We start from the raw sequence: 17,347 nt of genomic DNA, 5'->3' as shown, positions 1-17,347 counted from the left end.
TAAAATCAAGTTTTTCCCAACGAAACAAATATTTCATCGCATAAAATCAAATTTTTTACGACGTAATTATTTTTGTCGTAAAAAAAAAAATTTAGCAACGAAAAATTTTTCCGTCGTCAAAAAAATAATTTTTTGCGATGAAAAAACTTTCGTCACTAAAGAACAATTCTAGCAACGAAATTTAAATTTTCGTCGTAAAAGTCTTTCTTTTTAGCAACGAAATATCAATTTCGTCATAAAAAATATAATTATTTTATGATAAATTTTTTTTTTATTACAAAAAAATATTTTTTTACTACGAAAAAAAATATTTCATAGCAAAAAAAATTATTTTTTACAACGAAAAAAAAGGTTCGTCGCTAAAAATCAACTTCTAGCAACAAAAATAAAAATTTCGTTGTAAAAGATATAACTTTTTGCAACGTAATTTTTTTCGTCGCAAATACCTAATTTTTGAGGACGAAATTTAAATTTCTTTGCAAAAACTTAATTATTTGCGACGAAATAAATTTCGTCGCTAAAATTTCGTCGCAAAAAGTAAAATTTTTTGTAGTGCGTGGTGCAAAGAAATAGGAAAGAAAAAATAATGTAGCTAAAAAAAGATTATATAGAAGGAAAAACTAAGATTAATACCAAGTTGGTGGGAGGAAAGGATTATAAGTGACGTCATTTCCCTGATGTTAATTATCATGACTCCATACACATTGAAGTATGTGGTGTGTGTATTTTCATGTGCTCGCATGCAGTGATGGAAGAACAAATTAAAGTAAGCTGTTACTGCACATTATTTAGGTCTTCTTCATGCAATCATGTGTGCGTGCGGGCATGTTTGCGTCTATGAGAGAGAGAGAGAGTTGACGTGCACATCTATTCCTTCTCTTGCACTCGACAATGCTTGAGAGCAAGAGGGACAAGAGGAATGTGCCTACTACAACCCATAGAAAAACTATGATGTCATGACTTAGTGCATAAGGGGGTCGAATTTGATCAGATTTTAGTCGACATGACTAGTTTCGAACAGTAGCTGCAAGAAGCTTATCATTTCTCTCAATGGAGGCATCATAATTTGTTCGCCAAAAAAAAATTTATGATATTGCTTTTGCAGGTTGCTGTCTACCAACATCTTTCTCTCTCACGAAACTATGAATTCTTACGACCTTTTCCCATATTATTTTGCAGTTAAAATATTCACCGTACGCCTGAATACAGTAAAATTCTTATTCTCAAAACTTTAGACCATCTGGAAAAAAATATGCTTGAGTAGATTGTGATGTTATTTTTCCATTACTAATCATTATTTTCTGTTATAATGGGTAATAACAACCATTGTAACAGCAAATATTTGATTCCCATATACACCCAGTCTGGACTGAACTGTATATATATGATGGAAATTATTTCTGCTATGATGTTGATTAAAAATTTTGGAGGCCTGCTGTTTGGGGATATTGCTACCCATCTCGACCCCTGTTCTCATCGCCATTTAAGGGAATTCATGTTTAGACGAGACATTTGATCCACAGACACCATTTTCCATATCATCTTGTGTGAATCTGAAGAGGTTGAAGAAATGTTTTGTAACAAACAATGCGTGCCATCAAGCTTCCCAATCCTTCCATTTCCCAATCTCCATGGTACATTAAAGTTACGAAGAGTTCCAACCAGATATGCAAAATATATAAGATATGTTAGCAAGAATATAAAACTTAGAATCTCATAATCTATCATTTTGGTTGACATTTAATTGGACACTAAGCAGTGTTATTAAAAGCATCCACTGCCAGTCTGGACGCCTTTCTGGGGCCAGACTGCTTAGGTCACATCATATTTAAATGCTGGGGGTTTCTTTTCCTTTTGTTTCCCTTCTCTTCTGGCCTTTTGGTGATCTATAACCCCCCCAACAGGTCCGGCAGCGGACCCCACACTCACCTAGGCTGTTGGGGGTTTGATCAAAGGCCGCCAGTGGCTCCACCGGTGGGGTTGAGCAGCAAATTGACAGCAGCGGCCAGTGGCAGGACCAGGTAAGCCGTTTTTTACTGGTTTTTTGCTTTTCTCTTTCTTTCTTTCTTCTTCCTGCTCCTCTAAAGTGAGTCAGTCTCCTATTCCCCGCTTGGCTTTTCTTCTATTTGTTTCCTGGCTTGATGTAATAAGGCTGCTGCAGTGCTGCTGGGCATGGCCGCCTGATGGTTGAGGCCATGCAGCCGGTAGGCTCCTCCTGCTCCTGCTCCTCCTGTACTTGGTGGCCTGCAGCCTGGACCTTCTCTCCTCCTACTACTATTATTCTTCTTTAATTGGCTGTGTGTTTTTTTTTTGGTAAGATCTTGGCTGGGTGTGTAACTGATGATTGTGGCACTGCAATTCAGGCCGCTTCAGCAGCCCACAATGTATCATGTGTACGTGTAGCATATTATTAATTGAAGCCTTAGAGACTTCCGCCTAGGCTTTTGCACAACTTTGGGATATCCCAAGCAACTTTGTTTTTATGCATGAAGAGTGTTAGGATTTGACGCCTCGAGATTCAGCCCACAGCGAGGTTCGCAGCGAAAAACGGAGTCCAACGAGACCAAGATCATCTGAATCGGAGCTCGGATGGAGGATATACGAGCTTTTGAAGTCGGCACGAGAATCGAGGTGGCGGAGGACCGCCGGCGACCGGCGGCGGGCGGCAGCGGCGCGGCTGCAGGCGGCGGCGCGCGGGACGCGCGTCCCAGGCCCGCGTGGGACGCGGGACCCAGGCCTGCGTGGGACGCGCGACCCAGGCCTGCGCGGGACGCGCGTCCCAGACCCAGGCCCGCGCGCGGGGGCCTGCGGCCCAGGCGGGCGCGCGGCCCAGGCGCGCGCGGGCGCGCGGCCCAGGCGCGCGCGGGCCCGCGCGCAGGCGCGGCCCAGGCCCGCGCGCCGGGCCGGCCCAGGCCAGCGGGCCTGCTGGCCCTTGCCCCGGTCCACCGTGGACCGGGTGGTCCACGGTGCGGCCTGTGGACCGCGTGGGCGTTTCCCACGCGTTTCTCGCGGTCCACGGCCCTATTTCGTGGACCGGAGCGCGATCTAAGGGTCGAGGACGCTCCCGGTCTTGATCCGACGGTCAGGAGGGTTTTTGGCTTTGTTTAGGATTCCTAATCCTTCTCTAATCAAGGTTTAAACAGTGTTTATGCCTTTAAAAGGCCTGTGAGGCACAGAGAGGTGCTGTGGTTTTCGGTTTTCTCGCCGCCGTACGAACCGAGAGGAGAGAGAGAGGCGTGAGGCGCTGTGAGAGAAGGAGCAAGAGGCTTTTGGACAGCGGTCGCCAGGCTCTTCAGGGGTTCAGGGGGGTCTCCAAGAGAGAGAGAGCTTTTGTGAGGGGAACTTCATGTGAGAGAGAATTGGGTGTACAAGGGTTGAGGGTGAGGTCTCCTCTTGTAAAATTTTCTTTCCATAGTGAAGTTTGCATGCCCCGTGGAGGCGAGCCCTTTTGTGGCTGATCCACGTATTTTGATTGTTTTTCCTTTTGTTTTGTTTCTTCTTTCTTCCTGCTGCATCGCGTGGTACTGAAAGGATCTTGGGAGGTGGTGTCCTGGCCAGACATCCATCCAACAAGTGGTATCAGAGCAAGGCGGTACAAGGACGCAGATTGCAGTGGTGGTGAGCAAGACTGAAGATGGAGAAAACAGGAACAATCAGGATGGAGATCAACAAGTTTGATGGTAAGAGCAATTTCTCCTTGTGGCAGGCAAGGGTGAAGGACGTGCTCATCCAACAGGGGTTGATCGAAGCTCTCTTGTGCGATGAGAAGCCGACCACCATGGAGGTGCGGGATTGGAAACGGCTACAGATGCAGGCGGTGAGTACCATCCGTATGTACCTGGCGGATGAGGTGGTGATCCATGTGCTGAGCGAGACTTCCCCGACGGTGCTGTGGTCGAAGCTCGAGGAGTTGTACATGGCGAAGTCTCTCACCAACACTCTTTTCCTCTGGAGGCAGTTTTACCAACTGCGGATGACTGAGGGACAGAGCGTGCAGGAGCATCTGAGCCACTTCCAGAAGATCCTCACCGACCTTCTCAGCGTTGGCGAGAACGTTGAGGAGAAGACCAGGGCGCTGGTTTTGCTGGCGTCGCTTCCTTCTTCGTACGAGTCCTTGGTGACTGCTCTTCTAGTGGGGAAGAGCACTATCAAGATGGACGAGGTCACCGCGGCGATACTCCAGAACGAGGTTCTCAGGAGGGAGAACCCAGCTTCGAGCTCAGGTGTCGATAGCTCAGCTTTGGTGGCTTCTGGAGGTGCAGGAGGCGGTAGACGGAGCGACAGGAGATCGCAACGAGGGCGGTCTAAGTCCAGGAGGGACTTGAGCAAAACCAGGTGTTACCGGTGTGAGGAGTTGGGGCATCTAGCCAGAGATTGCCCTCAACTGAAAAATCGGACGGTGGCTGCTGTAGCGACGGCCGGCAGCGATTCAGATGGAGATATCCTGGAGATATCTGACGAGGTATCTACTTCTTCCCAGCAGTGGATATTAGATTCTGCATGCCCCTATCATGTGTGTTGCAGAGAGGAGCAGTTTGACTCCCTGGAGAACAGTGAGAGCACTGTATATCTGCCGAATGGATCGAGCTGTGCGATCAGAGGCATTGGGACAGTCAGCTGGAGGACACATGACGGTACAGTGAGGAGATTGGGGGAGGTCCGATACATACCCGATTTCAGGCGGAATCTTATCTCACTTAGCAGACTGGATTCGAGAGGCTACAGAACGGTAGCTGGTGGAGGAATCCTGAGGGTGCTACGCGGCGATAGGATTGTGCTGGAGGGGAAGAAGGGGAGCAGAGGACATTATTACCTGGCAGGGAGCCCAGTGCGAGGTGGAGCATCGGGAGCCAGGTGGAGTCCAGAGCGAGGTGGAGCTCCAGGAGGCGGATCGGGCACGAGACAGGAGACTCGGGAGGACGAGAGGCGACGTCGCAAGGTAAGATTCCTATTGCCGCAGGATGATGCCCCGAGCAGGTCTCAGGTCAGGAGGAGCACAGCATACGACGGAGATGGGATCGAGCAGCCTGGCTCGACTCCCATGTTTGCCCATCCATGATCAGCAGGCGATTGCCCCAGGGCATGGGGGCGAGGAGATCCAGAAGCTCTCGGAGTTTGGAGGAGGCCGAATATCGAGTCGAGGTGGAGATTGTTAGGATTTGACGCCTCGAGATTCAGCCCAATTGAGCCCACAGCGAGGTTCGCAGCGAAAAACGGAGTCCAACGAGACCAAGATCACCTGAATCGGAGCTCGGATGGAGGAGATACGAGCTTTTGAAGTCGGCACGAGAATCGAGGTGGCGGAGGACCGCCGGCGACCGGCGGCGGGCGGCAGCGGCGGTCTGCAGGCGGCGGCGCGCGGGACGCGCGTCCCAGGCCCGCGTGGGACGCGGGACCCAGGCCTGCGTGGGACGCGCGACCCAGGCCTGCGCGGGACGCGCGTCCCAGACCCAGGCCCGCGCGCGGGGGGCCGCGGCCCAGGCGGGCGCGCGGCCCAGGCGCACGCGGGCGCGCGGCCCAGGCCCGCGCGCGCGGGCCGGCCCAGGCCAGCAGGCCTGCTGGCCCTTGCCCCGGTCCACCGTGGACCGGGTGGTCCACGGTGCGGCCTGTGGACCGCGTGGGCGTTTCCCACGCGTTTCTCGCGGTCCACGGCCCTATTTCGTGGACCGGAGCGCGATCTAAGGGTCGAGGACGCTCCCGGTCTTGATCCGACGGTCAGGAGGATTTTTGGCTTTGTTTAGGATTCCTAATCCTTCTCTAATCAAGGTTTAAACAGTGTTTATGCCTTTAAAAGGCCTGTGAGGCACAGAGAGGTGCTGTGGTTTTCGGTTTTCTCGCCGCCGTACGAACCGAGAGGAGAGAGAGAGGCATGAGGCGCTGTGAGAGAAGGAGCAAGAGGCTTCTGGACAGCGGTCGCCAGGCTCTTCAGGGGTTCAGGGGGGTCTCCAAGAGAGAGAGAGCTTTTGTGAGGGGAACTTCATGTGAGAGAGAATTGGGTGTACAAGGGTTGAGGGTGAGGTCTCCTCTTGTAAAATTTTCTTTCCATAGTGAAGTTTGCATGCCCCGTGGAGGCGAGCCCTTTTGTGGCTGATCCACGTATTTTGATTATTTTTTCTTTTGTTTTGTTTCTTCTTTCTTCCTGCTGCATCGCGTGGTACTGAAAGGATCTTGGGAGGTGGTGTCCTGGCCAGACATCCACCCAACAAAGAGGGATCCACCGCGTGGATTATTAATGCTGACTGCAATATCAGACAGTCCAGAAACTAAAGCTAAATTGTCTTCACTCATCAATTGAAAAAAAAAAAAAATTGTTAAAATGTATTTTTATTCTTGTTGCCCACCTAGAATTAAATACTTTCCTCGAAGGAGCAACACTTGGAAATGGCCTGCTTGAGGAGATTATCATGTGTCAGCTACCCCTACGCTTCCACCTTCCTTGTCCAATCCATTAGCTATGAAGCACTTTTCTCTTTTTAACTTCACATGTATTGAAATCTAACTTTCTTGACTGACACATCTGTACATGAAACAAATTAATATCAGTTCTTCAAGATACCCTCCATTTGAAGGAAGTCTCTTTGATGCCTACCGACTGTGCTAAAGCCAATAATGCTTTATGAAGAAGACATGCAATAGTTTGAAGATAAGGAAGGGTGTGTATACTTGTACGTAGTCTTCCAATTTTCATATTTTTCTTTTTTTGAGAAGTCAGAGGAAGCAAGATGCTTCCCCTGTATCCAATTTTCATATTTATATCCAATTTTCTCACCTTGGGGTTCCTGAAGTTGGAAGACATCTTAGAGGAATCTACTCAGAAGCTCAAATGTCATGCCTGGTAAATCATGGTACTGTAGATGATGGTTTAACCCAATTTTAAGCTTGAAGGCATAAGTAACAAAGTTTCATGATTTGCTTGGAATCATCTACCCTAATTATACCTCATTTACTTTTTTTTTTTTTTTTTTTATGGAAAAAATGCCCAGTTTGTAGTTTATTGAAAAGAGGCGTTTCTTGATGAAGTTTCTTCTAACTAATGTCCTTGATTCATAGATGATAAGATAAACCATAAAAACTAGTTTCGATGTTCTAGAGTTTTCTTTGGACCACTTTTGTTGGTTTGTTACCTTAGGTCTCACATCCTCACCAGCTTTGAATGTCTTTTCTTATTTTCGTATTTATGATCCTTTATCCACTTCATCTGGAATTCTGATTAGCCTCTCTGCCTGAATCAGCTACAAACTATCTCTTTCTTTTGCAGCCTAGAGCATATATACCTGAATTTTCTAACTTTCATTATTTTGGTAGGATTGGGATTCTCGTTTCTAGCCATTGCTACTGTTCTCCCTACCTGATTCAAGCTCATGGAAAAGAGAAGCCCCAGAATGCAAGGATAAATTAGTGTGTGTCCAGAGAATCAATTTGCTTCTGTAATTCCAGTTAGAGTCTTATTGGTATGTGGCTGACAGTCACTCAGTAGGTATAAGCCTCATTTAGTGTGCAGTGTTTCCTAAGAATGTTTTCTCTCTGATAACTCCTTAATTAACCTCATGTAGCAGAGGATTTTACGAATTATAAATCTTTAGGTGAAACTGATAGAGCTTGCCATACTGTTATGTGGCTGGCAGTCATCTTAATAGGTTTTGTAAGCCTCATTCATATAGGTGTCTTGCATAATGATAGGTGTGAGGGCTCGTCTCATTGTTTTGGGGTTGACGGTCATGTTAACAGCTTTAATAAGCAACGTTCAATACAGAGTATCTTGCATACAGCACCCTGGTGATTGATATTTTTTCAATGTCTGAAGCCAAGTTCCAGGTAGTATAAAAAGGCAACAAGCAGATGCATCATTTAAATCTTTTTCAATATACCTTGTGTTTTGGTATGACTGAAAATCATATCATTCCGAAGTTCATCGCTTCCAAGAAAAGCAAGAGTAGAATGAATGTGTGGGCTCCAAATTTCCTTTAGGGTTTTTGCGTGTCCATTTACCTTATGCATATGATTTTTTTTTGTGCTACAGTGCCAACATTACTTTAAGCTCTAAATTCTTCTGAGAAGTGGAAGTGGAACTAGGGAGAAGTAGGAGGATTGCAGAGGTTGTTATTGTGCAATCCCAAGATTTTGCATATATCACAGATCACCATTTCAAGTGGCTTGCGACATAAAGGCAACCGTGAGCTCCAGATTCGGATAAGAATAGGAGTTGAAGCCTTGAAGATAAGTAGGAGGATTGGAGAGGTGGTTCATCATGCCATTCAATGATTGTGTAGATTGCCCGGGATCACCTTTTAACTAGCTTGATGCAATTGGATACTCAATTTGAACTCTATAAGCATACATGTACCTCCTTGTGTATTATAACAAATGCCTCTCTCATTCATGTACAAGATATCTGATGAATGTCATGGTTAACCAAAAGGCCCTGGACTATATGGGTCTACTGGTGTTATTTTACTTTGAATATTGTATCTGTATATATTTAGATCTAAAAAAGAACATCCAAGATAGATCGGAAAAAGTTTTTTTTATTTTTTTATTTTTTTTAATGTTTAAGTTCTTAAAATTAAAATAGCCATTATCGTAGTGTGTTCTAGATGCCTGATTAATCTAATCTCTTATCTAATGAATGAGAAACCCATGTAGGCTCCTTGAGGTGTACTTTTATGCCGTTTATAATTTCACATAAAAGAGTACCAAATATTTGGCTCTTTAATTAAGAGACATCGGTTGATATGATAGGATCATCTGTAGTTCTATAATCCTTATTTTGGAAGGATTATTTTCTGTCTCCTAAACTTGAGTGTGCATCTGAAACAGAGTTTGGATGAGGACTGAGGATTTGGCATATTTTTTACATCTCTGGTAATCATTTTCTTCTTTGACAAGTGATTGCTAGCAATGGGGAATGTAAGATTTTTTTAAAATCCATTTTCATGCATTCCATTTTATTTTTCTAGTATTATTGCCTTAGAAATCGATATAATGTCTGCACAACTATTAGTTAATTTTTTGGACTGTTTTAAATTCTCTTCCTATCAGGTGTGATGTTAACCATCAGACTGAAATCCACTATGCAATTCTTTACCAAGCCTAAGAACTACAAGGTTTTGCTTGTAATTATAAATTGATTTATCATTTCACGACTTGCCATTATGATTTGACTTAAAATGCCTCGTCATGTGACAGAGTACAATCTTATTTGGATTTGGCTTCCTTCTGGTCCTAATCGGGTGGCCTGTCTTTTGGCGTGATCTTGGAGTCTTATGGTTTCACTGTTTTCTTCTGGTAAGTATATTCTTCTTCCGACTATTTGAGCAATGATGATTCTATAGGCTGATTAGCTCATATTGTTGGGTACAACATTTGCAATCTCGGCACCAAACCCTGTACCTGTATCTAACTAGTACACCCCTTACCAAGTGTTGGTATGGTACATATCCTAGCATCGTCACTTGATACACGGGTACACTGAGTCTTGGTACCATACTGATACAGCTTATGTGATAGTCACATTGAAGATCATTAGGCATTGGTAGACACTATTTTGGTGAATATGGTTCCAGCTTTTGTGATATTGCCCATGGACGGAAATAATGTTAATTGACCAGAGCTTATGATAGCTGGATACTGTCCACCCTTATGCTTTTGTTTTCTGTTTAATACAAATAAATTTTATTTGTTGAGTGCGAAATTGTTTTGTTTGGTAGTGGCTTCTGGTCAACTCTCGCAGTTTTCTTGCAAAGGATTCCTGTGCTTGGTTGGCTAGGCCGACACCCTTTTATGACATCAATAAGACAATGAGGCCGCATTCTTTTACCTTGGAAACAATCCTTTCCACTAATTTTATTGGCCTAGTTTTTTCTTAGTTATTATTATTATTTCAGGGCCTGTTTGGCACCATTGCTGTCTTTGTTTTTTGTTTATTTATAAATTCGTCAAATCCCAGATGGCGATTGATTTGGCAGATAGCATTTGTGCAAAACTTTAACTGCTCCTTGCTTATATTTCCGCTTGTTGTTAGAAGCAGTAAACGTTTGCTTCTGGAGTCTGAAGATTTTGCAAACAATTTTGAAAAATGAGAGTTTCACCCTATGGATTGTTTGGTCCGGTACAACTTTTTCCTCGGTTTTTGAAAACAAAAGCAGTACCATATGGGCCCTGAATTTTTGTAGTGTCTCTACTAAAACTTCCTTATTAGAATTTGACGCCTCGAGATTTAGCCCACATTGAGTCCACAGCGAGGTTCGCGGTGAAAAACGGAGTCCAACGAGACTAAGATCATCCGAAACGGAGCTCGGATGGAGGAGATACGAGCTTTTGAAGTCGGCACAATATTCGAGGCGGCGGAGGACCGCCGGCGACCGGCGGCGGGCGGCAGCGGCGCGCGGGACGCGCGACCCAGGCCCGCACGGGACGCGCGACCCACGCGCGCAGGCCCACACACGGGAGCGGGCCGGCCCAGCCCAGCCGGCCCTGCTGGCCCTGTTGCCCCGGTCCACCGTGGATCGGGCGGTCCACGGTGGGGCCTGTGGACCACGTGGGCATTTCTCACGCATTTCTCACGGTCCATGGTACTATTTCGTGGACCGAAGCGTGATCGGAGGGCCTAGGTGGCTCTCGGTCTTGATCCGACGGTCTGGGACGTGATTTGGGTTGATTAAGGAGTCCTAATCATGATCTAAATCGTGATTAAGATCTATAAAAAGCTCCTGTGACGAACAGAGGAAGGGTGGTTCGGATTTGCACCGTACGAAGCCCGTACGAACCCAAGAAGAGAGAGAGAGGTGAGAGTGCTGAGAGAGAAGGAGCAGGAGGCTCCTGGACAGCGGTCGCCAGGCACTTCAGGGGTTCAGGGGGGTCTTCAAGAGAGAGAGAGCTTTTGTGAGGGGAACTTCTAGTGAGAGAGAATTGGGTGTATAAAGGTTGAGGGTGAGGTCTCCTCTTGTAAATTTTTTTTTTTCATAGTGAAGTTTGCATGCCCCGTGGAGGCGAGCCCTTTTGTAGCTGATCCACGTATTTTGATTGTTTTTCTTTTGTTTTGTTTCTTCTTTCTTCCTGCTGCATCGCGTGGTACTGAAAAGATCTTGGGAGGTGGTGTCCTAGCCAGACATCCACCCAACAAGTGGTATCAGAGCAAGGCGGTACAAGGACGCAGATTGCAGTGGTGGTGAGCAAGACTGAAGATGGAGAAAACAGGAACAATCAAGATGGAGATCAACAAGTTCGATGGTAAGAACAATTTCTCCTTGTGGCAGGCAAGGGTGAAGGACGTGCTCATCCAACAAGGGTTGATCGATGCTCTCTTGTGCGATGAGAAGCCGACCACCATGGAGGTGCAGGATTGGAAAAGGCTACAAATGCAGGCGGTGAGTACCATCCGCATGTACTTGGCGGATGAGGTGGTGATCCATGTGCTGAGCGAGACTTCTCCGACGGTGCCGTGGTCGAAGCTCGAGGAGTTGTACATGGTGAAGTCTCTCACCAACACTCTTTTCTCTGGAGGCAGTTTTACCAACTGCGGATGACTGAGGGACAGAGTGTGCAGGAGCATCTCAGCCACTTCCAGAAGATCCTCATCGACCTTCTCAGCGTTGGCGAGAACGTTGAGGAGAAGACCAGAGCGCTGGTTTTGCTGGCGTCGCTTCCCCCTTCATACGAGTCCTTGGTGACTGCTCTTCTAGTCGGGAAGAGCACTATCAAGATGGACGAGGTCACCGTGGCGATACTCCAGAACGAGGTTCTCAGGAGGGAGAACCCAGCTTCGAGCTCAGGTGGCGGTAGCTCAGCTTTTGTGGCTTCTGGAGGAGCAGGAGGCGGTAGACGGAGTGACAGGAGATCGCAACGAGGGCGATCTAAGTCCAGGAGGGACTTGAGCAAAATCAGGTGTTACCGGTGTGAGGAGTTGGGGCATCTAGCCAGAGATTGCCCTCAACTGAAAAATCGGACGGTGGCTGCTGTAGCGACGGCCGGCAGCGATTTAGATGGAGATGTCCTGGAGATATCTGACGAGGTATCTACTTCTTCCCTGTAGTAGATATTAGATTCTGCATGCTCCTATCATGTATGTTGCAGAGAGGAGCAGTTTAACTCCCTGAAGAACAGTGAGAGCACTGTATATCTGCCGGATGGATCGAGCTGTGCGATCAGAGGCATTGGGACGGTCAGCTGGAGGACACTTGATGGTGCAGTGAGGAGATTGGGGGAGGTCCGATACATACCCGATTTCAGGCGGAATCTTATCTCACTTAGTAGACTGGATTCGAGATGCTATAGGACGGTAGCTGGTGGAGGAATCCTGAGGGTGCTACGCGGCGATAGGATTGTGCTAGAGGGGAAGAAGGGGAGCAGAGGACATTATTACCTGGCAGGGAGCCCAGTGCGAAGTGGAGCTTCGGGAGCTAGGTGGAGCCCAGAGGGAGGTGGAGCTCCAGGAGGCGGATCGGGCACGAGACAGGAGACTCGGGAGGACGAGAGGCGACGTCGCAAGGTGAGATTCCTATTACCGCAGGACGATGCCCCGAGCAGGTCTCAGGTCAGGAGGAGCACAGCATACGACGGAGATGGGATCGAGCAGCCTGGCTCGACTCCCATGTTTGTCCATCCATGATCAGCAGACGATTGCCCCAGGGCATGGGGGCGAGGAGATCCAGAAGCTCTCGGAGTTTGGAGGAGGCCGAATATCGAGTCGAGGTGGAGATTGTTAGGATTTGACGCCTTGAGATTCAGCCCACATTGAGCTCACAGTGAGGTTCGCAGCGAAAAACGGAGTCCAACGAGACTAAGATCATCCGAAACGGAGCTCGGATGGAGGAGATACGAGCTTTTGAAGTCGGCACGATATTCGAGGCGGCGGAGGACCGGCGGCGGGCGGCAGCGGTGCGGCCGCAGGTGGCGGCGCGCGGACGCGCGACCCAGGCCCGCGGCCCAAGCGGGCGGGCGGCCCAGCCTGGCGCGCGGCCCAAGCGCGCGCATGCCCGCGCGCGGGAGCGGGCCGGCCCTGTTGCCCCGATCCACCATGGACCGGGCGGTCTACGATGGGGCCTGTGGACCGCGTGGGCATTTCCCACGCATTTCTCGTGGTCCACGGCACTATTCCGTGGACCGGAGCACGATCGGAGGGCCCAGGTGGCTCCCGATCTTGATCCGACGGTCTGGGATGTGATTTGGGTTGATTAAGGAGTCCTAATCATGATCTAAGTCATGATTAAGGTCTATAAAAGGCTCCTGTGATGAACAGAGGAAGGGTGGTTCGGATTTGCACCGTACGAAGCCCGTATGAACCCGAGAAGAGAGAGAGAGGCGAGAGTGTTGAGAGAGAAGGAGTAAGAGGCTCCTGGACAGCGGTCGCCAGGCACTTCAGGGGTTCAGCGAGGGTCTTCAAGAGAGAGAGAGCTTTTGTGAGGGGAACTTCTAGTGAGAGAGAATTGGGTGTACAAGGGTTGAGGATGAGGTTTCCTCTTGTAAAATTTTCTTTTTCATAGTGAAGTTTGCATGCCCCCTGGAGGTGAGCCCTTTTGTGGCTGATCTACGTATTTTGATTGTTTTTTTTTTTGTTTTGTTTCTTCTTTCTTCCTGCTGCATCGCGTGGTACTGAAAAGATCTTGGAAGGTGGTGTCCTGACCAGACATCCACCCAACATTCCTTATCTTTGAAAACTTTGGCTCAATATTTTGTTGTTTATTCTCGTTTCTTGCCTTGCAGTTCTTTGATCGCAATTTGACTAAACATTTTTATTGTTTCAATTTGGCTAAACATTTTTGTTGTTTACTTTCACTTCTTGCCCTGCTGTTCTTTGATCGCTGCAGAGGCAAACGTGTGCCAGTGAAAACCACTAATTGGTGGAGCCATGCAGCAGAAGTTCTTTGTGAGATGGTATTCGACTTTAGCTCACAGACTATTGATTTTATTACTCAAGCATTGGTGTGCGCTGTAACCCGTCGCAAGCTGGTTGTGTTGATTTGATAGCCAGCTCATCCTTCTTCAGCTAGCATATTTCTTGGGTGTCAAATGTGAGAGGATTTACATGCTGGGTACTCTCAGCTATTCACTGATATTTGCTTGTGCCATTTTGATTATAACTGCTGGATGTCTTCATGCTTCACCCATGAATAGTTGAATCAGAAAAATGTCACAAAGGTGGTCTCATCATGGGTTGCTCAGGTGCTTTAATGGTTTGTATACATGGGTAAAAAATCATGCATCAGGTATGTCATATATTAATTTTGGAAGTTGTAGAACTTATAGTTGTTGAGGTTGAGCTTTGGTAAAATGGTAAGATTGCTTTATTGTGATCCGAAAATTAGGGGTCACAAAAATGGAGATATTCTCTCAACATGTAGGATAAGACTGCTTATATTTGACCCTCCCTAGAGATATTAGGGGTCTAAAAAATAGAGATATTCTCTCAACATGTAGGATAAGACTGAGCATTTGGCCCTCCGGAGAGATGTCACCGACCTTGTGCACTAGACCAACATTTCAGGACCTATATTTATCCGGTAGGATGGTTTCTAATGTGGATAGAATTTCCAGCAGTGGAAGAGATTTTGTGAAGTTTATCTGTCGTAAGGTAGCTTTGGAAAAAGTGAGTTTTCGTGATAAAAAATGAAAATGAGGGTCGCCAATTGCGACTTTTTGGACACATTGCAGAAAATTAGCCAATGCCTTCACTGTTTTGTAAGGAACCATTATCTTTGCAACAGGATAAAAGGGTTACAATATCTTTCGAGAGGTAAGCTCATAGAGATTTATTTTAGCCGGCAAAGGGTGAAAATCCAGCAGTGTGGTTATTGGGCGACCAAAAAGAGATCCAGAGGGTAGGCATCGGAGCAAATATTTGATTATTCTTTGTTTGAGCAGGGGAATCAGCCAATTCTGGGATGCTGACGGTGATTAAGGTGAAAACTTTCTTAGAAAAGACTGTTTGAAGTCTCGCAGGAAAAGCTATAATGCAGCCCAATTATATGTGATTCAACCTCTTTTGTGGCCATGGGAGCATTCAATGGGATCAGCTATCTCTCTAATCCCTATGGAACAAGATGGGACCTAGTCATTGGTCATTGGAGAGGTGGCATGAGGTCGGGAAAGTAAGGCTGTCACCGTGGTCATTGTGCGGGGCACTGGCAAGGGAAGCTGCCGGGAGAACTCTGGTGGGCGGGGTGAGGGAAGTGAGGCAAGCATGGATAGAGAGGTTAGGTAGGGCTTGTGAGGGAAGTTAGGGAAGGTCCGGTGGGGCGTGGAGAAGGGAAATTTGGCGACAAGAGAAGACGATGGAAATAGTGACGTAACGGAGGATGTGTGTGTGTGTCTCTCTCTCTCTCTATATATATAATGTTCTTAAGATGCCTACGCGATAGCTGCCATAATTTATCCTGTGGCCATTGATAGATTGACCTACGGCAAATCAGATCTAAACTGCAGCTTAGTGGGCGGCTTAATCTACCGTGCAACTCAAGTTGCGAGCATCCAATCACAATTAGGCTGGTTTCTGAACACAATTCAAGCTACATCTAATTCTACCTACATAGCTCTATACAGTACCTAAATTAAGATTTATTCGTGCATCAGCAATTCTTATTCTTCAGATGCACATGCTACATCATCAAGTTATCATCCGCTATACGTGAGATAAAAAATTATGATATATTTCATGGTCTTGTACAGAATCTCACAAAACCCTAGTATATACGTCTCTTTTGAGTGGGCAAAGTCATTAATTTAATACTGATTCACAGGTCTTTATTTGATATCTTGGACCCCATTTGATGTGAAACAATTTTTTAGAGAATTTTGTCAGAGTTAAGAACTGTATCCACTAGGGCCTAATTTTACTTGGAATAATCGTCTTGATATTCACCACCCAATGCTTTCTCAGAGGATGTCATCTCTTGCCACGACGATAAGGGAGTGATTGTTTGCATTTTGTTAGGGTTAGCTCTCAAGAGATGGATGGGTATAAGAGGAAGATGGAAACTTGGGCGTCCTAACATATATATGTATATATATGTGTGTGTCCTGAAATTTATAGCCGTTGCTTGTTGGGGAACCGAACAAAGGAAAATTTTATATAACCAAAAAAAAAAAAAAAAGCAAAGGAAAATTTTGTGATTTCCGACCAACAAAATTTGGACAGTTTGGATGCTCGATTTGACTGCCCAACGGTCACTCTGTTTTTTCCCCGCAATTTACGACAAAGATGAGGTGAGCTAATGCAACGATTGAAAGCATGAAGTCTCTTTGAGAGTGGATTAATAACATAAAAATCAATCTATTTCCTGATAGAATTGAGAATTTATTATGATCGGTGAATCTTATCTTTTTATGTTTGTGTTCACCTAAGTACAGAGATCAAACTCACTGCCACAAGGGAGTATAGACTTGGTCCATGGTGCCCTCCCCATAGTAAAAGCCACCGTACTCTTTTGGCTCTCCATACCCAACCATATCACCTTCACACACCCCTGCTTCCATGCACCAAGTCTCCATGCCGTTACCCACCTCCATGTCTACCAAATCAAAAGGATCCTCTACAAAGTATGCTGGCGATCTTGAACCACCATAGCTATCAAAATCCGATAATATATCCTCCAATATTCCACCATCCTCGATATCGCCACGAGGACCAGTGGTGGACTCACCATCATCGAACACCATCGGATCAACGTGGTTGATCTCCGCTTCCAGAGATCGCATGACGCATTTCAGCCGGTCATCCTCGGCCTCGTCGACATATGACTCCTCGAGCAATTCCATGAGAAGGGCGCCGTCAACCTCCGGCGCCACCGCTAGCCTTTCCAAGTCTTTGTCCTCCAAGTTGCAGTCCCAACTCCCACTAGAGATGGTTGCCATCTTGTTAGCTCACAAAAGAAAGGATATATGTGGAACTAGCAGAAAGCTATAGCACTGGAATAAAGGAAATGGGAAGGGATGGGAGTTATCTCACAAATGATCAATGTTTGGCTTTTATAGTGTGAGATGGGTCGCTATTCACGCACTAAGGTTGCTTCCAGAGCTAACACTTGAGCCATGTGCACCTAATGGTCCTCAAACGTCTCCCTCTCCTCGGTAACAAATAAACAAAGGGGACCCACGTGGAATGGTGGCCAGGCTTTGCACCGTACTTTATAGATAGGCCATAAAAGAATGGATAGGAACACATGTCATGACAGTGGCTGGCAAACAATGACAAGGAACAGGGAGCCGGCAGAGTTAGGCAGCAGTGGGTTCTGCAATTATTTTAGTGAGTCAGGGATGGGATTGGAGGGAGAGGCAAGTGGAGCTGCCACCGTCGGAAGAAAAGGCCAAACAAATGCAAGGGGGATAATAGGGACCTGAGTCTGAAATGGAG

The 17,347-nt window shown here is 46.6% G+C and overlaps 1 protein-coding gene and 1 long non-coding RNA gene across 2 annotated transcripts; one reads left to right on the top strand and one right to left on the bottom strand.

The window, feature by feature from the left end:
* Window positions 1-1,891: 1,891 nt before the first annotated feature.
* Window positions 1,892-14,051, top strand: LOC109506069 (uncharacterized). Its single transcript, XR_012142840.1, has 5 exons — window positions 1,892-2,021; window positions 8,818-8,907; window positions 9,040-9,104; window positions 9,187-9,285; window positions 13,806-14,051. It is a non-coding gene; the product is annotated as an uncharacterized lncRNA (long non-coding RNA).
* A 2,196-nt stretch (window positions 14,052-16,247) lies between these two features.
* On the bottom strand, window positions 16,248-16,953 carry LOC105048164 (uncharacterized). The gene has a single exon (XM_010927379.4). The coding sequence runs from the start codon at window positions 16,846-16,848 to the stop codon at window positions 16,354-16,356; it is 495 nt and encodes a 164-aa protein (XP_010925681.1). The 5' UTR covers window positions 16,849-16,953; the 3' UTR covers window positions 16,248-16,353.
* Window positions 16,954-17,347: the final 394 nt, after the last annotated feature.

The sequence above is a fragment of the Elaeis guineensis genome, chromosome 7, assembly GCF_000442705.2.
Source record: "Elaeis guineensis isolate ETL-2024a chromosome 7, EG11, whole genome shotgun sequence".
Classification (NCBI taxonomy): domain Eukaryota; kingdom Viridiplantae; phylum Streptophyta; class Magnoliopsida; order Arecales; family Arecaceae; genus Elaeis; species Elaeis guineensis.
Note: the sequence above shows the minus strand (reverse complement) of the source record. Positions and strands in the feature narration are given on the sequence as shown.

Coding starts and splice junctions, on each gene's coding strand:
- LOC105048164 (XM_010927379.4), bottom strand. CDS start 16,848: ATGGCAACCATCTCTAGTGGGAGTTGGGACTGCAACTTGGAGGACAAA.